The following is a 22,141-nucleotide window of genomic DNA, read 5'->3' as shown; positions in this document are numbered from 1 at the left end:
GCACGTTACAAGGAATTCGGTTCGAGATCGATCTTCCAACCGACGAGTATATTTTCGTACACGAATTTAGGACGAACGATCGTTCTCCGTGAGACAATCAGCTGTTCATCGACTATGACCGATGTCGACAGGGGGTCAATTGCTCGAGGGAAATAGCCAATGAAGGTAGTTTCACTAGGGAAACAGGAAGGTAACTGATCGTTCCATTGTCGACTCCAATATCGGTGACCTCTCGTTCGAGCAATCGCTTAATTTGCAGGGACATCTGTACGCGATACGTTCATCCGATCCGAGACTATAAGTAATAAACGTAATCGGCTCTTATGCAACGATATCCTACCTTGATCACGCACCGTAAAATTGTATCCGCTCCATCCTGATGATCGATAGACGTTTGAAAACTTTAACGAGTCATTAATCGCTGATTCGCTGATCTTAACGCTTCGTTTACGCGGACATTTGAAAATATCTATAGCTTTATTATTAACGCGATACGTATTCTTTATTTCTATAGATAAATAAGTTCCATTATGTATAAAATTATGCGTATACGTATACGAAAAGTTGACATGTCGGAAATAATGTTATTTTCGTATATGATTTTGTAATAATGTATTTATCGGTGATCGTTATAAAGGAAGTCGATATATCGATTTATTAGTCGCTTCAAAATTAATCGAAATATATTCATCGTATTATACGAAACGCGGATAATGTTCCTCCACTCGTGCATAGTTTATCTTACGAACACCAAGTTTCAGTTTGTCAGTATTTTTTTATCTTTTAACAGCTATAAGACATATTCTCTCGAATCTCGATAACGTACGTTCTTTAGAATTTCTCTTCCCTGATAACGAAAATATTTCTCGCTTCGTTTAAGAAACGTTATTTTTGCAAGTTTTATTAAAAACGTACAATTAGATAAGGAATCTTCGCGTAGTATTCTTACTCGCGCCTACTATTAATTCCTTTCTTTCTAACCAACAATTTTATTAACATTTAGTATCTTGACGCTGATGGTGTCAGAGTTTCGTGTCTGTAATATTGCTTCTAACAACGTTCCGCTGCTCCAATTTTTCTATCTCAGTTTCATACTCGTTTCAACAAACGGTAACGACACTCGTCGTCTTGTAAACATTTTTACGCATAAAATTGAAACCCGATTACTATCTTACTAATAACGATTCTTCTATTTTATCTTCAATCTTAGGAAGCTGTTTTAACGAAGCTTGTACACCGTTACATTGTATAGATATATTTACATACTTTTGTTACACTTTGAAGATATTCGCTGATAAATAATCTATCGTTATTTTAAAGAAAACAGAGAAAAGACACTTGTCTCTCTTTAAAAGGTAATAATTAGACTTGTTAATGAAAATAGTAATTTATTTTTTTTTCGATTCCTTAACGAATCAAATGATTCAGCTTTTTGACGCTAATCAAAGAAAAATTTAATATTTAAACGTGAAATTCGAAGTTGCTACTTACCATTTATTAACGGCAGAGTTTGATTCATCGTAAAGTCCTGCAGTGGCATATTTGTGCTGTAACAAACACGAAACAAAAATACCAATTAATCACCAATTAATTCACATATTGTACATGCACGCGATACAATTTAAAATTAACTCCATAGATATACGTTAAATTGATATTTTCTGACGAAAGAAAATGAGTACGCAAGGAACTGTAATATTATTTTAAAAATCGAGAATGCAAAATGAAGAACAGGAACCTTTCTTTTACGGCTCCTGGAGACGATAATGAAAGTACGTCACCGAAGCTTAAAGATAGTTTATTTTTGGAATAGGGCCGAAAATGGAGCGGAGGCACGTGGTGGCTCCTGATTCCATACGAAATAGACTGTACGAACTAGACCGAATTAGATGAAACTTTTAAAAAGGATCAAGATGAAGATTGCGTTCTATTTCCAGAGCGACGATCGGTTCAAAGTAAAACATTCGATCCTAAGGACAAGGTTTGCGCATAGATAAACTATTAATCAGACGACATAACAATTATCCGAAGAATCTCCCGCTAAAATTTCAGCTCATTAATTTCAACAGGCTAGAATTTCAATTACTTGAAACGTCCGGCGAACGCGTTGCTCGATCAGGCTGATATTTAATTGTACTTATTTTTATTTTCCTTTTTCATCATTTTCTTAATAACTTTTGATACCGAATATCCACGGGAAATCATATTCGCGATTGACAAAAAGAAAATGATTCCTTCTAGTTCCTATCGGCGATACGAGTATCCTCGACAATGAATCAACTAAAAGAATAGAAGAAATTCAAGATCGAAACGGTTAATTTCAACAACTGAAATTACATTCGAGAGTGTGAAAATTATGAGCGCGGTATGACATCCGGCGGAATTTAAGGAACGATTCGTTATAATTAAACGCGACCCAGATTTTCATTGCAATTTTCTTCGTTCTAACGAAACGGCGGGTTAGCTCGATGTGAAACTGTTTGCGTGATGTGTGACATGTCAGTGATTTATAGTTGCGGGCCACTTCAAACCGAGTTACGGTATACGAATAGCAAGGAAATGCAGAATTTCCAGAAAGGTTTAATTTAGATTTCATCCAAACGCTATTCCTGCTGACCAGTGTTGAAATGTGAAATGAGTAATTAACGGATAATGTCTCTCCAGCGGCTTGTCACGGATCTTAACAAGTTCTAAGAGTTCCGCTATTATTCGCGCGCACCGTGCAGTCTGGAAAATCTGACCTCGCTTCCCTTCTGGGACGTCACACGCTCAGAAATTCGTCTTAAGCATCGGTCCTCGTAGACAAAGTCTCATTCAACATTCATAAACCGTCTATTTAATTTCAATTTCATATACGAACCTCTCCGAATCCGAAACTGATTAATTTCGCCTTTATATAAATAGAATTCGTAGATTTCACGATGACGCGCTCTAATCGTTATCCAAAATAAATCACACGAAAAGAACTCGACAAGTATGGATTAGAAAATAAAATGTCGAAAGGCAAATTACACGATTAGCTATTTGAGTTGTTGAGGAAAGCTATCGACGTTTAAATAACATGTTTTAAATTTACCATAAAATCTATCATCATTTATGTCATCTGCTCACAGAAAATGAACTCGTGGAAGTCAGTACATAATTGGTTTCTTGAAAATCAAACTAATTAATCGCGTACTTGGGTGATAAAACTGAAATATCGGTCAGTTCGATTTCTCAGATGTTCAGGTTTGATACTTTGCTAAAAGCAAAAACTATTAAATATGAACAATGTATATTTCAATGAAATAAACTTGGTTCTTCTAAAAATAATACGCTGCGGAAAAACAACAACGTTGCACGCTACGACGCCAATGGTACAAATTAACGTACGCATTTGAAGCTGAAAATGACACATTGCACGCAGAGATCTGCAGCGTGTCATTAGCGTTGTTCATCTTTTTCCATAGTGACGAAGAGACGAGGGGGAGAGAACCAGTCATTTCTTTTAGCGAGGTCTATTTAGAAGCTTGCGGTGCACGTAATCCCGTTTACCTCGCGAACCACAGGCCTGTAACCGTGGCCATCCTCTTTTTCGGCAGCACCCCAACATCTGACTCTGATATATTAAGCACTACCCCTTAGGTCCATGTAGAACTAATCCGGATCCAGACTTCTCGGAAACTCAAGACGCCTCAGAAGTTGCTCAGCCCGGAACGAACACGAGGGGAGCGAACGGACCAAAGGGTGACACTATGCTGATATTATTATTGGCCACTTTACGAGACAGGGTTGCTTTGCGTAACGAGAATCGCAGCCGCTACATCCGCCACCAGTCACAAAACGCCACTATTAATTGGCAGCGTAGGTGCTAAATTTGAAACAAAATGGAAAGTTCTCTCGATTCTCAGCTAATAAGTTTGGTAAGAGCTTTGGCTGTTGTTATTCCTTTGCGCTCGGCACTGACACACGATTTAAGCAAACGCGATGAGACGATGGAAAGAAAAGCGAATTAAAGACGATGACTCACTGATGGTTGCGGATCATTTTATTAATTATGCCAGCGTAGAATATTGTGCTTAATGTTTGTTCAAGTTCAGTTTTAAAAGATCGATCGGAAGATTAAGTGGTTTAAAAATTAATATTGGAATATTTAGCGAGTAATTAAAGGAAATATATTAACGAAATATTTATTTTGTAAATGTTAGCTGAAACAAAAATTTGCTTAAATAAGTTCTAACTTTAAATTTTTGTTTAAATATTTAGAAATTAAAATACTTAAAGGGGAGAATTTTAATTTAAAGAATTTTATTTCCTATGTAGATTCTGAACGTTAATTCGTTATGCAGATTTTGAGCCACGCTACGACTGTTGGAAGAATCAAAAACAATATATCATTGAAGAAAAAAGTTTAATTACCGATTTAAGCTTATATACTTGTTGCATCTTATTGCTACGTTTTACCTCTAAATTCTTGTTAGTATTTCGCATAATAAATTTGTATAGTCGCGCTCTAATCAAAATAATATTCATTATAAAATAAAGTTGTTGTATTTTCACTAGGTAAAGACTGGAGTTTCGGTGTAAGAATTAATTAATTACAAACGCAGATTGCAAGCACATCGTTCGATCGTCGTCAATTATCTACGTCGTTCGTAAAACTACAATTGGTCGCAATAGAGATTCGTTACATAATTCATAACGCATTTCGTAACATGCAAACGACAGTTATTGTCGCGTTTCATGCATAAAAATCAATCAGAAACATGTCGATCTAATATAAAACAGTTTATAAATAAACGTTTCTTTACGCGATATCTCGTAAATAACAATAATTATCGCAATTTAATTTCTTTAATTAATTAATGCCTGTTAGTAATTTGATAGGAATAGAAACATAGAAGAAACCATTTCGCTTTACGAACCCTCCTCGCGAATTTCCTACTAAAATAAAATTGATTTCGAAATTAATAAACTAAAATTTAATCGATCACGCTTGTTGCTTAGAAAATGTATATTTGTACAGAATCGGTAGACAATTCCTTGCAACGAACTTTGTCTTTGCAACGATTGATCAAAAGATCCAACAACTGACGATACTAAGTTCCATCGGTACATGTTTGGTGTAAGTCACCTGCGTGACAACCCAGCTTGGAAAGTCGTTGATAAAGAGGAAAACGATTTTATGAAATGACCCCACACAGTTGTCGTCATCTGGCAAGATGGAGGCTGGTTGTGTAAGTAATCAATACTGGTGAGCAGATATGGTGGCATGGACCGAAAGAGAGCAGTATGTATGCAGCTTGAGCTGTAATTGCTTTTACGATAGAAGTTTCTGGCGTATGGAAAATCTGGCGTTTATTATTGTACTCGCTTTATCCTATCGTGTAGCAATGGATAAATTTCTTTAAAAAGTGCTAAATATCTAACACAGCATTATTCGAGATAATAATAACCAACGGATCACCTTGTGTTTCCATTGAAAGTAATTCCGTAAATCGAGCTTTTAACACGTTGTCATCTCGCGCATTATGCTGTTGAACGATATTAGAACGAACGTGTGTTCACATTGACGTGCAAAGTTCGCTCAATTACCGGATCGTTAAACGCATTAACTTGCCCAGTTAAACAATTAGCTCGGCCCTGCCGAATGAAAACATTGTTTATAGAGCGGTTCAGACTAGCTGCCGTATTCTTATGGCTGACCGAGTGGGTGTCCGGTGGGCGAAAGAGTTCATTAAGGCTTTAATGAACGCATGAGACACTTGGCGAATGTACGCGTATGTAGATTGATGCAATTCAGTCTGATGTGTCGCAATATTCGCTGTGTCACGACCTACGATAGCAGAGGATTTATATATCGTCGAAAGAAAAAATAGAGCACTTTTAGAAAAAATGATTCTGTTTTCTAGTACAGAGATACGTAGATAAAGTTTCTCATTGAACACAGGCTCTCCATTGTGATACTAAAGTATCGTAATACCAGAGAATTTACATCGTTGAAAAGTACCAGCTTAACCGTGATGAGTTTACATCGATGCATGGATACTTGGTACTACGTGTACTTAAAAGGATAGCAATCAAAAGAAATCTCGTAATATAACGAAAACGTGCAAGGAATTATTATCTATTTACGTTATTGTGCAAATAAAATGTCTGGACAAAGTAGTAAATATGTATAATGAAAATGACTCGTATAATCGCAAGGTGCGTTGACCTCCTACAATCTAACATTCAACGATGCTACAGTAAGCACAATTGAATACAGCTGCATCAACTGACAATCACACGAGTTATACTTTCTTCCTAAGTGATATTATATTTTATAACAAAGTAAAACATTATAGATAAATAAATAAGTTCAGAATAAAAAGATTAACGATAACCATATACTTTGGACCTGTACGATTTTTATAAACAGTAGAATAAAATTCTACGATGAATTCGATATAATTATACATCCATATTAATAAATGAGGTAATTGTAAAAAACATCTACAGACACCTAGTAATAAATAGGAATACATAGCGGTATAATTAATTAAAACAAACGGGATTTACGCGTCTCCAACGTCTCTTTACTTTGTACAATACAAATAGCCAGCAGAATGCACTAATCATTATGGTTTACTTGTGACTCATTTCATAATCGAAACAATAATTCGTGCGATATCCGTACCGGAGGGACAAATATAGACTCTTTACGGTACTTTTCCTAGCTCGGATCAATTAACAGTGGCAAAGTAAATGCCTTACGATAAACGTTGAAATAAGATGTTACAATAAATTTGTTATATATCGTAATAGATATCCTTTATCGAAAATTTCTGAGAAAAAGAGCTGATATAATAAGCTTCTTCGATAACAAAAACACGTTACAAATGTATTCATTTGAGGAATTAGAATAATTCTAGAGTAATACACATATTTTGCCACTTAAGTCACGGAAATCTGTGCGTTTGTCTCTGATTTAGAATATTTGAATCGCGTGTAGTATACGACGTGTACTTTACATTCGACCATCCTGTTATTACGACCAATTGTACGTATTTTTAATACGAAAGATAGAAAGACAGCGGTTAATTAAAACGAAAGCGAGATAAAGAACGACACGTTGGACGTGTAATACATTTAAAATAGGCAATGATCTAATAAATGCAAAAAAATGCAGCCAGTCAAAGAGAAAGTGTGGTAAAAGTCGCGAAGATGTTAGATACGATGAACATGATACCACGAATAAACCATATTTTTATTGATCTCTCAAAGTATTTAAGTATCTCTTTATAACTATCTTTGAACAACTTTTATAACGTTATTCGTAGCGATGAAAAATTTTCTTCGATCACAGAAAAGATTACTGGCGGGAACCTCTTAAAATATGAAATAAAGATTTTACACGGTAGATTAGGACACACAGCAGACTATAATCGAAAAATATGTATCTCGGCAGTCGGATATTTTTGTCGGAGGCCGACGATTTTCAAGTTCAGAGAACTAAAACGATGCACCAGGGAGAAAGGAATTGCATTTAGCGGTTTCTTTGATTTTCCTGCCTCACAATGAAACATTTGATGCTGTTATTCGAAGCTGTCAAACCGAACCCTACCGTCGTGCATCGAGAAACTAACAGACTAAGGTTTACCCCAAAATATTCACGATAAACAATCTAATTTTAAGAAACTAAGGGGAGACGGCATCTTTCACGTATGTAGCTTCGATTTGCTTTGATACAGTAACGAATTTCCTCTGCCAGGCGTATTTTTAAAATGTTTCTCCTTGTAACATATTTCTTCGTATTCCATTGAAATTAATCGCAAAAAGATCAGAAAGAGAAAAGGGAAAATTGAGTATCGGTGGCTTGTTGCCGTAAGTTAGTTGAAAATTGGCTAAACGCTGTATATATACGTTTACAGGAAAATATAAATATAGAAAAATGTACGTGATACGCGTAATATGCAAAAATATATAAAGAAAGATCATAACTACGATGAATACCACCTTCTAACATCTATACATATACGTACATGCATTTTCACATCGATTTTGAATTCGATGAACACAATCACGACAGCAGTGTCCCATTATAATGTTAATGAAATTTCAAAACGTCTCATAAAACTCGTATAAATAAAAATATTTCATGACAAACGTTTAAATACTCTTTCGTCGGCCATTATATATATTTTTACATGCTGTGCGCAATTTGTGCATTTTTGCATCTTCGAATGTCTCGCAAATGCATAAACATCCGCAGTTTAATTATCACGCAGTTGGTAAATTAACGTGGAAACGGATCCAGGTCAATAAGCTGTTACTTACTTCCGAAACGGACTGTAAACGCTACCCCAGACGCTGGATCTGGTCGGCGAGGGTGAGTTGTTTTGATGTTGATTGGAATATCCGTAGCCGGCGAAAAACATATTGCGGTAATTGTTCCTCATTTGTACACGAAAAATATGACTTCCCGTACGAATAGAATGGTCCTCGAACCGAATCACATACAAAATCACGCGGCCATATATATATATATATATATATATATACAAAACAAACGTACGTAATAACTATGCACAATAATATAATAACAAACAACGATAATAACAACGTGAATAATAGTTTTGTGATAATACTATGATAACTTGTACTTTCAATGGGCCTCTTTGGCACCTTTATTTGGCACAGAGCGTCACTGTACTAGAGTTCTCAAGCAAGCATTATCAGCGCAAACGTGATCCAACACCGTCAAAAGTCCTCTCTCGTCGGTCTTGTTAAAAAGTCATACCGAAATCCAACGATTATTCGTGGCGTAATTCGGTGGCTTGTGGCCCAATGAACGTTCGAAAAAGTTGTTTTCCACAGTTTCGATTGCCTGACTAAAACTGTGTTAACACGGTCGACCTATATGCTGCTGGATCGATCAATGCAGAGATAACTCTCGCTCAAGACGACGCGTCAGATGATTCGCACTATTGTGTCCCGATGCACTTCCTAGTCGCTAAACACCTTTTCCACGAAACGCCGTTTCGAGTCTGTTTAACGTAAAATGCTGTTCGATACGAACGATCTGAGATAAAAAAGGATCGAAACAAAAGAGGAAAACAAAAAACACAACGAAAACGCAGTCTGGCATGCGTCGAGACCACGACAAAATCACCCTGTCACTGAATCAGCAGTTTATATTTTAGCACAGTCCTTTTGGAAAATGGTAATAAGAGCTTTCTCGCTTGTCGTCTGTCGTCTTCCATCGTGTCCGACGACCAAAACCACTGACGGTCAAACGTTCACAAACTTTCGATTGCAAATTATTTATTCTCTCGACCAAACGATGATACCGAGGGGAATTTCCAAACGCTTGGCTCAGTCAGGCGTTGCCTTTATAGATAACGATTAACGAGTGTACTTTCGACGAAATGAAGACACTGTCGGATACCGCACGTGACATCACAACTCTGAACCTACTCCAGCGATAGATTGAACGCAACTGAGGGCAGGCAGGCGTCGATGCGACACGGACGCGACACTGCTCACGTTCTGATCGAGGGGAGGCACGAACGGAGGGTTTAAGGTCGGAAGATTCGTGCGGCTGGTCGAGGAGCAAAACGGAGGCCGACGTATGGACCCCGGCCGAATGGGCTAACGGTAGGCGGCGGCGGAGGGAATCTACGGAAAGAGGTGGTGGAGCGGCGGAGTGGTGGAGTAGAGATAAAGAGCAGACGAAGAACGGAGGGAGAGCCGAACGAAACGACAAAAACAGATAGAAAAGCAGGGTTGTAAAGAGACGGAACACTGCGTACATCGGTCAAACACAGTGTCTCTCAATTAGGGGTCGATAAATAAAATTGATGGTTATGCAAAATAATGGATTTTGAAAATAATCTTCAAGTTGGACGAGTCTGATGGTGAAAATACAGATAACGGAGAGGAGTCAATGAATAACTATGAAATTAGTCTTTTTGTTGTTATAAACAATTTTAATTTTTTGTCATAAGATCAATATACATACTACATACATATATTTTATAAGAGGTACTCTCATTTTGTATTGCAAATACGATGACAAGGAATTAACATTTTATGGCTTCAGAAAAATAAATCAAATTTTCAAGATAAAAATACAGTCTGTATAATATAACCGTATTTTTAGCGAATATTTAATTTATACCGCATACTGAAAATTGTTATTCTAACTCTTCTTATATATTTCTTTGCGTCTTCATTTTTCATTCATTTCATCTCATTTTTATTTTACGTATTTATATGGTCTATTGAAATATTTAAAAATGCAATCCGTTTAATACATATAACATAACAATTACCAATAAACTACTGTTTCAGGAAATTTCTCTGTTTATAACTTATTAATAAAAAAAGATTATCAATTATAAAGGCTATATCAATTCTAATAAGTAGAACGCATTCGCTAAATATTTGAAAGTATTTATTGAAAGCTTAAGTACCGAATAATTTAATTAATTATTGAATTTTTCAATTATTTTTAAACTTCGTATTAAAATTTATTGAAGATTATAATTATACAAAATTGTTAGGGAAAACGGTTCTTTTAGATCGCGAAAATTTCATGAATTTCTGATGCGTGCTAAGTATTCCTCCTTCGTTTCATCTGTCTTTTATAATCCTCCTTCTCTAACAAAAACCGATCCCATGTGCGGAACATTCGTTGAAACATAAATGCGTTCCGGAGAATTAGCGGTCCCTACAACTGCATACAAAGAACGTAATTGTGACGATATAATATAGTTTTTACAGAAAATTAAATATTGAAATTTATGACTTGTGGTAATTATACCCTAAAACGCTAGATAAACATCAGCGAGCCAGGTATATGCTTCTAAATGACGGTATTACTACCTCAATATTAAAGGGAAATGACATATTTTTCTTTGTAATTGTTAAGATTAACCAAAATCTTAAACATGCTTAATGAATTGTATTTCTAACCTTTAACAATTTAGAGTAGATTTAAGAACCGTTAAGTAGACAGTGAACTCCATCCCTATCTAGCGAGATAATCATTGTTTAAATAAACAGAGAAATATGGAAAGTAGTAATTATAGTATATATATCTATATTAGAAAAAGCAATAAATAATATAGAACGTTTCAGATAAATGAATTTCTTTCATTAAATGAATTACTACAATGTGTAGTTTTAGCATTTCTTGCATATAGTTTATAAAACAAAATATAAACAATCAAGTAAAATATATTTTTATAAAAGGCATCGACAAATAAATTTCTAATTAATAATTATAAAAATTTGAAAGTTTCCTCTCACAAGAATTTTTCTCGTTTTACACAAATTCTACAATTAAATTAATATTAGCAATACAATGTTGTATTTTCAATTACCTTGAGAGTAATCATTCTGCTTATACATGTTTTTGATCACAATAAACAAGAATATAATGAAATATTATTAAATAATTACATACAAATATAATTTTAACGCTTTATCTCTATATACAATATATTAACACTAATACCATAATTATCATATATAATAATGCTTTAGCACATTGCTCTTTTTATAAAATTAAAATCATTTGTAATAATGCATGTATAATAACAAGGTTAATTAACTTCGAACCGAACAGTATTCACTTCTAACCTTAAAATTTAGTCTGAAGAAACTTTATACATATTTTTTGGATATATTAATTTTTATTCAGAGCGAATGTGAATTTTTGAGGGGACGAAAATGAGTTTAAGAATTTACAATAATAAAAACAAATTATTATGATTTAAAATTATTGACTTGTTTATAAATAGGGTACTTTACGGAGATTTGTCGGTAAAAGTGTTTTCCACTATACTTATACCCTATTGAATGACTAATGATTTTGTAAATATTATTATACATATTATGATGAAATATAAAATGCAAACAAATAACCAAAATTAACATAAATTATTTCTAATCCCTTTTTTTTTTAATTTTACAGTTATTATAAACTGTTTTACTAGACCTGTATAAATTATTTCAAGTACATCAAAAATATATTGATCTCTCTTCAAGTTGTAAACAATACTATTACGGTATAGGCTGTATTATAAAGTAGTGTAAATAAAGACCTCCAGCTTTGAAAGACAAAAATAACATAGCGCGATATGCAAAGCCATAAATTTACTTACGTATCAAAATAATTTGTCGTGGCAGCCGTTTCATCCATAAAATCCCCCATTTTTTATTTAATTTCACGATGCACATTAGCAACAAACAAATAAAAAACAAGAACTTACACGCACTTTCAAACCGTTAAATTTAAAAACTAATTCTGAAAGTTTCCACTGTACGCGCTAAATGCACGCTCTATACTTTTCTATATCAGTTCTGCCAATGTTACACATTTATGTTAAACATGAAAATAAAAATAAAATGTTCCTAGTATAACGGCAATTTTATGAGTCACGACCTGAGAGCAAAACGCCATATAATCAAATAGTGACGACATTACATGTACATATAATTATCTTTGTATACGAAGAGATAAGAAATGTTGTATTTATTTAGTGTACGCGTCTAGGTTTTTCTTTAGATGAATCACACGCGTATTCACCCGTTTTTCAGTATCGTAATATTATTTTTGTAAACTATTGTTATTCACGTTGTTCGTGAAATAGTGCGAGTTGATCATTTGCATTTCGCGCTGTACACGTTGTGCTAATTTTCTAAAACAGGGGACACTAACTATACCTACATATATAATATCGAGCTTCAAAACCAGTGATTACTTAAGTAACTGAGTGACTGGACAGTAGTGGACAGTATGGCAGTCGTCTGCACTTAATCCGATAGTTCGATATATGCAAAATTTCTGCGGCCTTGGGTATACAAATTATTTAAGGATGGCTCGATCAAACCTAGTTGTGAAGGATCAGTAAAGAATGAATTCTTGGCACGTTACATTTTTACTCTCTTTCCTTTAACATTGCTCCGGTAGACGGGCACGGAATCAGCACAATATCGACTTTGACAGGTGCTAGTTGTCATTTTTTGCTCGTCTAATTGGAGGTTATAGCATCATGTTTGCAACGCTGAAAAATAAAATACGAGAGGAAATAGGGAGTGACGTGTCAACTGTCGTTAGAAATGCCGGCAATGTGCGCGGCATTAACTCGAGGCATATGTCTCAGGTAAACATGTTGTTACCATGTGTAACTTATTATCAATGTGGAACCGATAACGCAACTACATAGCATACTTATTTATAAACGATCTATAATTGTGATCTATATTTGTAGTAGTCACTTTAAATCATCATTAATTTTCGAGAAAGTACTGACGATATTTTAAGTTAGATATTTATGTTTCTTATTAATTCCGCATATGTTTATCAGACGATTCATTAATATTTCATATGTTCGTTATCCGATTTTGATAATCAAATCACAAGATTTGTTGGAATGCCTACTGATAGTTTAGTCTATTTTAGAGGTATTACTTTATAGATACTTTTGCTATTTTTGTACCGTTTAAAATTATATGTTTTAAATTAATCTATAACAAACTAAATGTTTAAAATGAAATTGTAGAAAAGACCTTTTATAAATTCTTACAATGAATGATATTTTTTTCTAGACGGGATCCACAAGTAGCATCAGTGGATCTCAAATTTCATTAGATGGTTCGCGTGAGGAAAATATAGCTTCACCTTTACCACCTGTTTCTCTGGAAAAAGATACTAGCTTTGATCTCAAATTAAATGATAATATGCAACTTTCTGCTAAAGATATTAAAAAAATTGAAAATAGAGAAGATGAATGGCGAAAAAGATTGGCAAAAAAAGAGACTGAATTTGTGAAACGACTGGAAAAGAAAGAAGAGGATTGGAAAGTAAGGTTCTTGGAAAAAGAGAAAGAGTGGAAAAAAGTAGTTGAAAAACAGGAAAAAGAGAAGAATAAGATAGAAGAGGAATTAAGACATGTAGAAAGCTCAAAACATTCGTTGGAATTGGCTCTTAAAGATGCAGAAGGTACATTTGTAATTATATGATACAAATCTAAAAAACAAATTAATGTTGCTTGATTTAAATTTTAGTGGCAAATAAAATTTATATATACGTATCTAAATTTTCATAACTAATATTGTGTTTCAGAATACAAGAAAAAATTATATAGTTTTCAAGAAGATGCGGAACAACTAGAAGGTTTTCAAACTCAAGAAATGGCAAAAATAAAACACCTAGTAAGTTTTATATATTTCTTTCTTTAAAAGCTTACCTTTATCATTTATATTTTCTGCTTAATACGCTTCTATGTTTAATACTTTATATACTTCTATATTTATTTTATTTATTTTAATTTAGTTACTGGCAAAGGAACAGGAAGTAGAAGAAAAATCACATCATTTAAAAGCAGCCACTGCAGAAATTGACAGTTTAAAAAGTGAAGTCTCTCGTCTTAGAAGATACGAAGATGAATTGAACAATGTACAGGTGAGTAAATTATCTGATGATTGGTTTCATTTTAATTATCACATGAAATGTATTATAAACTTCAAAATTATGTTAACATAATTATTTAATATAGTTGTGTTAATATAAGTTGCTTTGATGATTAACATCATTTAAGACAGTAAACATGGACTATCCTTTAAATTGAGTTTAAGTATATTTATATAAATCTTTTATTTTTAAATATATTAAAAATTTTTTCCACATAAAAATATTCTATGTTAAATATTAAGCTATATATGAACATTTACAAGTACTATCTTAGATTTAATATTTTAAGGTTTACATTTACTTTTTATTTACTTACAAAATTTGTCACAACTTTACAGAGTCTAGCAGTTTGTAGCTTTTAAGGAAAAAGAAGTAATCCCATAAAAATCTTAAGTTATTCTATTTTCATTAGATGGGCATTGTATTTTACAAACTAACAGCTTTACTTTGTCACATTTAAGGAATTAGTATAAAGAAATTATTGGTTCGATAAAATAACAATTAAAGTTTGTTTTTGATTTATAAGATATAACAGTATTATTGATAAGATATAATCTAAATTTGTCCTTGTTGTAATAGTATTGTTTCTAATAAATGCAAATTATTTCTTATTGCAAATGAATTAATTTGTTATGTGTATATATATAGTGTTATATAGATAATTTCATAACAATTTGGTTTAAAAGTAAATATTAGATATTATTTTGTCATGAATTAACATTTCAATAGTAGCTTTTCATATATTGCATTTTGTGTTATAAATTCATTTATAACATTGAACATTTTTTAATGAGAAGGGATAAAGCTGCATGAAAAAGTCAATTCTTTTTGTTTGTCATAATGTTTTTTTTTAAATGAATATTTACCTTTATAGTGCCAATTATTGATCATGTGGTCTGCTACAAAAACAATGACCATAAACATATTTTTTAGGTATAAGCACGCTTCCTTTTAAAAATTAGTTTTGTTTTTAAGCCTCCCACTACTTTTCTTTCTCCTTTTTTATTTTATATATAGCTTTTTGTTTTGTCACGTTTTTGCCATGTTTTTCTGCACATTTTTTGTATTGACACATAGTATCAATCTATGATGAACAGGTGACATTTAGTCAAGAATCTTAATTATTTGAATATTTAGAATATTTGGAATATATTTTAAAATAAAACAAATGAGCATATGTTCCATAACTCTTATTTGTACTCTTAGAATGCGCTTTTAATACTTGATAGGAAGTATTTACTTCCATTTTATTAAACTTAGTTTGGGAAAGAACAGGCATTTTGTTGAGTACAAACAAATTGTGAAAGAACAATATTCTTTTATTGGTTATGGAACATGAGCAATACCTAAGTGATACTGAAAGTTTTGTGAAAACGACATACGCATGAAGATTGGAAAACTTTGATAAACGAGAGCATTGGAGATCAGAGTAGGCGGTATTTTCCGCTAATTCGCTGCTGCTACCGCTGATGCTAGAGGTACGTCTTCAAAGCTTTGCTGCTATTCTGCAATAAATTATTCTGCAACATAAATAACTTCTATAGATTTTACTTACATCAATGTTGCTCTTTATGTAATTCTCTCCTTGGTGCAAAATTTTATAATATAGGAGAAATGCATGTATTAACTAATGGAAGTGGTTTAATGGTAAAGAAAATTTTTTCATCTTATTATAATAAAATTTAATTTAAAATATCTCAACTATTTCTACTGCAGTACTCATACTCCAATGTTGTTACTCTCGTAACAGCGTGGAATAATTATTTTAAATAATAAAATGTCTCTTATAAACTTAAATTTTTGTCATATCCAGTTATATAACAATTAATAGAAAATTTAAAGAGATTTTGAACAAAGAATTTATTCAACACTATTTAGTTTTGCTTCATAAATTTTTTTTTTTTCATTTTATTCACTTTCAGCATTATTATTATTAATCATCAAATTCATCATTCGCTTGTTCTTGGCTTTATAAGGTTTGGATTATTTATAATATTCTATTCATCTTTATGCATTAGAGCAATGCTTTGGTAAGGTTTGCAATGAAGCTTTACAGAGCAAAATGTAATAATAATAAATATAAGAAAACATTCCTGGTAATAATATCACCATTTTCAGGATGAAATGGAGACACTACGTCATTCTACTCAGCGTGAGAGAGCTCAGCTATCCTGTCAACTGGCACAAACTGAAGAAGAAGTACGTCACCTAAAGGATAAGGTTTTTGTGTTAGAACAAAGAGTCGCATTAGAGAGTAATGATCAAGTGACAGTGGATGAAAGAATAGCTGATCTTATGAGAGAAAGAGCACTGTTAGAAAGAAAGTTAGAAGAAGCTCATCTTCATTTGTCTGATATAAAGACTAGTTGGTCAGGAAAAATATCTAGCTTGGAGACACAAGTTGGAAGACTTAGTAGACAGGCTGGTGAAGAAGGTTTGGAAAGGAGACGAGTCGAAGAAGAAAGTGAAAGACTGAAGCAAAGGATTAAGCAGCTAGAAGCTGAAATAGAGGTGAACAATGTTGTCATGGCGACGAAAGACGCCAAGCTTTTGCGCATGGCAGAGGACATCGACGAGATGGCCACGGAACTAAAAGAGCTCCGGGCCAGCGTCGATGATGAGGTGGACGAATTTAAACGACAAATTGTGAGTTACCGCGATATGTAGTCGTGCATGGGCTAGATTGTTTCGAAGAGGATGTCTTGTTAGAGTTTGAAATGCAAAAAATAACGAACATTCCCCATTTGTCAGGTGGCAATTTTCAAATGATCACAGCATTGAATAATAGATTTAATTTTTTAAAGAATGTATAACGATAGAATTTCCAACATAGATATTAGATATATATGACATAAATATATTATAATTCCTGTTTTGTTAATATTTGAAAAAGGAAGTTGATACTTCCATCTCGAATAATTTCTTTCATTTTTAAATTAACTGTGATCGTATAAAGTTGTGTTTATTTTCTGATTTGTTATAATTGTTTTAATGATTTTATAAATTATTAAATGTTTATGACGTTACACCGTTAGTGTAAAAACACTGGACGCGTAAAAAAAATGAACGTTTAGAACGTGTATACACGAAAGTTGTTAATTTACAATTGAAAACTACATATCGCCTATATACTTGCATGTTATATCTATGATGCTTGACGCTTAACGCACAGAACATTTATTTTACGTATATTTACTAGCACACTCTTTTGTTTATAATTTTTTTATTTACTTTTATATGCATGCAAAAATTTATAATGTACATTATATTTCATCAGTATCACGTATCAATAAACAAAAATAATTGTAGACTACTTTTTAAAACTTCCACATTTCCACTCCGCGTGTATTTATACATGAAAATTAGATAGTACCAACAATAATATTTTTATGTACGATCGCATTTCTGTATATTTTATTTGTGGAATAAAGAAAAGAACAAATAAATTATATCGTTTATTGCATTCGTTTTTGTGCTTGTTTTTAACCCATTTTTATATCCCCCTTTTTCAAGCGGCTTTTTATATATTATTATATACACAAATGTGTACACGATTTTTTTCTTACAGGGTTAATAAATCATATTATATTTTGCTACACCAACGACACAGTCCGATTATATTTACGTTGCTGTAAATATTAGGAATGCGTATCCAAGCTGATACAATTAAAGGAAAACGTATCGTATCCATATTCGTATAGAATAGAAGATAGAATGGTTAAATAGAATCGAAAATCTTGCAGAAAGGCAGAAGATATAACAGAAAGCTTTCTTAATTAATCAAATGTACTCAAATTAAAATTTATTACAGGTGTGAACTTCAGAATGAATGGCGCGTTCCAACATTATTTTGTTTATTACATAAAATGAATTGATAAATATTTTACATTTTTATATACCCTCTTCATATAAATTTAATATCTCCATTTTATTATATTTGCATTTATCTATTTTAAATATAACTGTTACAAAGTCGATAAGATACAATAATGTCCTATTCAATTTTTAAAATTTCTGTTCATTAAGTATTTTTTATTTTATAATGCCTTTCATCATACTGTTCTGCAAATATTGTTTCATTTAAAAATACTTTGATAAATTTATATTAATCTGCAAATTTTAACTTTAGTTAAGATATAAAACTTATTTATTATATTCTTTTCTGAAAATATCATTATTACTCTGTACTTTTCTGTGTTATTGTTACTTGTGTTATTCTTATTCATGTCACTTTTCATAAAACGTTATCACTCTGAACGTTAAATTTTGTTGAATAAATTCTGTTGATAAATCCATTTTACTATAAATTCCAAAGATAGTAGATAATGAAGTAGGTAACGAAGAAGTAGATAACGAAGCATATTTTAAATAAGTTCAATCATTGCCAAACTACAATTATTTCGTTTGAACATTATAATATTAGATACCACTCACATTGTTTTGTTGTTTGCTTTCTTTTGTCAGGAATCATCGTCAAAGCAAATAACCCGGCTGAAACAAGAGTTAGAAGAAGCAACGGCAAAACTTTCAACTGCTACTTCAGAATTAGCCCATGTTCGTCTGACTCTAGAAGGTGAACGGATGAATAATTCTTCCTTACATTTAGAAGTAGCACGTCTACGGGAAGATCTGGAATCTGAAAGAACAGCATCAGCAACACTAAAAGTGTGCCTAGAAAAGGAAAAAAATGAAAAAGACAGTGCATTATTGAGAAACGCTCAAGTCTCCCAAGACATAGAAATGGTAAAGCAAGAGAATCGACAGCAGGAAGTCGAAAATATTGAGTTACAAAATAGGATAGAAACCTTAGAGCACAATTTACTAAGTAAAAGTAAAGAAGTAGAACAAGCAATGACGACGTTAGAAGAAACTAAAAAGAAAATGTTGGAATTGGAGGAAGTAGAACAAAATAGGATAAAGATAGAGAGAAATGAAAAACTACTTAAAAGTAGCTTAATGGACCTAGAGGAGCAATTAAATGAAAAGACTAAGGTAGACTTGAAAAATAGAACGATGGAAATATATTTCAGAGAATAATATTAATTATTGAATATATTTTTAGACAATCAAAGTCTTACAGCAGCGACTAACCGATATGAAAAAGACCCTTCAACGAGAGTTGAGAGTTCCATCTTCATCATTGGATAGCGATATTGAACCTTCTGCAGCAATTCTCAAGCCCAGTTCGTCGAAAACGGTCACTGCCAGGCACAATAGCACAAGAGACGACGATGTTAACTTTAAATACCTTAAACACGTTCTCATAAAGTTCCTAACAAGTAGGGAATACGAGGTAAATGTAATGTACTTCCTAAAATTCCAAAACCATAATATGTAAAATAAATTACTAAGAATAGTACGTTGAAATAATTTTGTTAAACAACAATGAAAAGAATGCATAAGATATTTATAATTTTTCAACTATTTCCTAACTTACATTTTGTTCATTTGTTTAAGGCTCTTCATTTAACAAGAGCAGTAGCTACTCTTTTGCATTTTTCACCTGAAGAAGAACGGTTGTTGCAAGAAACTTTGGAGTGGAAAATGTCATGGTTTGGTACACGGCCTAATTTAGGTTTTGGACAAACTGCCAAAGCTATACCGCCTAGCTGATAGCTGAAACAAATTTCTCTTTCTATAGATATCATAAAAGTGGCCACAAATTCGTGGGTAAAATCAAAAAATTGGATCGCGTCGATGATCGGTCGCAAATGATTATAAATACTTGAGAAATTAGGGAGAACACAAATGGAAAAAGTTTACAAGCTAGAAATTTCATAAATTTTGTAAAATATTTAGCCTTCATAATCGCGTATAATTTATTCGCGTGAACAAATATTGATCATAGTTAGCTTCCAAAATGCCCACTAAAATATGTAGCATCAAATGTTATTTAGGTAAAATAAGTCAAATATAGAAGAATTTTGACATTCGTCATACACTGACATTACAAAACGAATTAGTGAAAAATATGTATTACATGCAACATATAAAATATCATCTTTTTCCGTACATAAATACTTGAATATACACAATCATTCTGCAATATTTAATATCCAAAAATCATAGTTAAGCTTATTTTTATATACAAAAATCTGACACGAAATACTTCATTATTAAATTAATACTACATTCATCATTTTTTGTTATATTCGAATTTTGAATATACGATAATTTTGCATATAAGTCTTATATTGCATTGTGTATATTATCATCTATTTCATATTTAATGAATGTAAGTTGAAGCAAGTTAATATGACTTAAAAAGTATGAAATAATTGCGTCATCGTTATATGTTGTAAGCAAATTAGATCTTTTAAAGGAATTTAATATCGAAGCTATTTGTAATTGCCATAATCATTATTTGTGATATGAATATTGCAATTGTGTCATGTTCATGTTTGTAAATAATAAGATGACGTTTCTATATGAATAATTAAAGGAGACGGGGTGAAATGACTCATTAATAAAATCTAATAAAATGATTTATTTAATTTTTCACCTATGTCTATATCGAATGGTTGTTACCTTCGTCTATAGACATAATAATTTTGTGCATCTTGTGAAATTACTTTACCAATAATAAAATTTATAATTATATAAATAGAAACTACCGATATTATATTGTATCTTATTTAAGCAAACAAATATGTAAGAAAATTATTTCAGGAAATTAAAATTTTTACTTATTACCAAATTTTGTGAATTTAGGCTTTAGACTTGAATATTCTACGTCAAATTAATCTGATCAATTCACTAAATTTTCAGGACTCTATTTTAATTTCTTTTTCTTCAGACTGCTATATTATTATAAAACATTCCATCTCGAACATAATGTTAAATTAGTAAAAGAAATTATCTTCAACTTTGAAGATAATACTTTAATAATATAATGTGACTCTAAGGAATAAATCAGATTGTCCCACGTTGTATAAAGTGTAATTATTTATTTACAACAATCTATATCAATACCATATTGACTAATAATATACAAGTCGGTAATATCTAATAAATAACAAAACTAGTAATTTAAAGTACTTTAATTTCCAAATGAAATTCAAATCAGGAAAGTTTTACGACTTACATAATTTTGAAATACTAATTTTTAGATTTATCAGATATTGAATACAACTGCAATTTTTCTATATATAAAAATATAAACAGAGTCTTTGTTCACAAATCGTTAAACAGTTGTTTAAAAACAAATTAATTAGTTAATAAGATCATTGATAAAATTTTGTAAAATACGTAATTTAATTTTATTAATCGTCTATACAAATTTTAACGTGAATATTGTTCAGATATTTCAGAATCGAGAACATCTATACGATATTTTAAGTATCAAATCTACGAAGATTATACATACAGAAAAACAAAAATCTAATATTTCATTAAAATAAATATTATTTAAAATAATTAGTTGCACCATTACTTTGGTCGAGTATATGGACAATGTAGTGCGCTATTAAAACATATGTGTGTACAAATATAGACTTCTAACTACAACAAACTATGTATTACATTTAAGTAGTTTAGAGTGGAAGTGAAATTATGTTTGATTAAATGTCAATTCTTTTTAACAAACTTATATACATCTATCATTTCTTGACGGAGCTAGTAGAATAAGTTGAGCTTACATATAATATTATGCTTAATCATCGTGTATATTCACATTTTGTTTTTAATCTATCGGCATTT

The 22,141-nt window shown here is 31.9% G+C and overlaps 3 protein-coding genes and 1 long non-coding RNA gene across 8 annotated transcripts in view; 2 read left to right on the top strand and 2 right to left on the bottom strand.

Annotated features, from left to right (window-relative positions):
* Positions 1-4,101, top strand: part of LOC126921169 (LIM/homeobox protein Lhx3) — an 89,025-nt gene extending 84,924 nt beyond the window's left edge. Inside the window, exon 9 of the transcript XR_007712251.1 lies at positions 3,625-4,101. The gene's annotated coding sequence lies outside the window, so the exon portion shown is untranslated. The remainder of the gene's footprint in view (positions 1-3,624) is intronic.
* LOC126921157 (centrosomin) overlaps positions 1-12,249 on the bottom strand; it is a 38,259-nt gene extending 26,010 nt beyond the window's left edge. The window contains exons 1-2 of one of the 4 annotated variants that reach the window (XM_050732441.1): positions 12,132-12,249; positions 1,492-1,547 (exon numbers count right to left, since the gene is read on the bottom strand). In XM_050732441.1, coding sequence (XP_050588398.1) covers positions 1,492-1,547; positions 12,132-12,181 — 106 coding nt within the window. In that variant the 5' untranslated portion in view covers positions 12,182-12,249. Of the gene's footprint in view, positions 1-1,491; positions 1,548-3,534; positions 3,582-8,298; positions 9,586-12,131 lie in introns of those variants that run through there. The other 3 variants (XM_050732444.1, XM_050732439.1, XM_050732442.1) reach the window with 3 other exon arrangements.
* LOC126921187 (uncharacterized) lies at positions 10,401-11,633 on the bottom strand. Its single transcript, XR_007712255.1, has 2 exons — positions 11,349-11,633; positions 10,401-10,997 (listed from the first exon to the last, which is right to left on the bottom strand). It is a non-coding gene; the product is annotated as an uncharacterized LOC126921187 (long non-coding RNA).
* Positions 12,250-12,395: 146 nt separating the features above from the next.
* Positions 12,396-21,379, top strand: LOC126921162 (golgin subfamily A member 1). 2 transcript variants are annotated; one of them, XM_050732465.1, is made up of 8 exons: positions 12,396-13,133; positions 13,579-13,972; positions 14,096-14,184; positions 14,306-14,434; positions 16,562-17,089; positions 18,908-19,435; positions 19,506-19,736; positions 19,901-21,379. In XM_050732465.1, the coding sequence occupies exons 1-8, from the start codon at positions 13,023-13,025 to the stop codon at positions 20,054-20,056; spliced, it is 2,166 nt and encodes a 721-aa protein (XP_050588422.1). In that variant the 5' UTR covers positions 12,396-13,022; the 3' UTR covers positions 20,057-21,379. The 2 variants fall into 2 exon arrangements, with proteins under 2 accessions (XP_050588422.1, XP_050588423.1); XM_050732466.1 differs by having other exon boundaries at positions 12,397-13,133; positions 16,562-16,954.
* The last annotated feature ends 762 nt before the right edge of the window (positions 21,380-22,141 follow it).

The sequence above is a fragment of the Bombus affinis genome, chromosome 10, assembly GCF_024516045.1.
Source record: "Bombus affinis isolate iyBomAffi1 chromosome 10, iyBomAffi1.2, whole genome shotgun sequence".
Lineage (NCBI taxonomy): Eukaryota > Metazoa > Arthropoda > Insecta > Hymenoptera > Apidae > Bombus > Bombus affinis.
The sequence above is the reverse complement of the archived record's forward strand: the minus strand, read 5'-3'. Positions and strand labels throughout refer to the sequence as shown.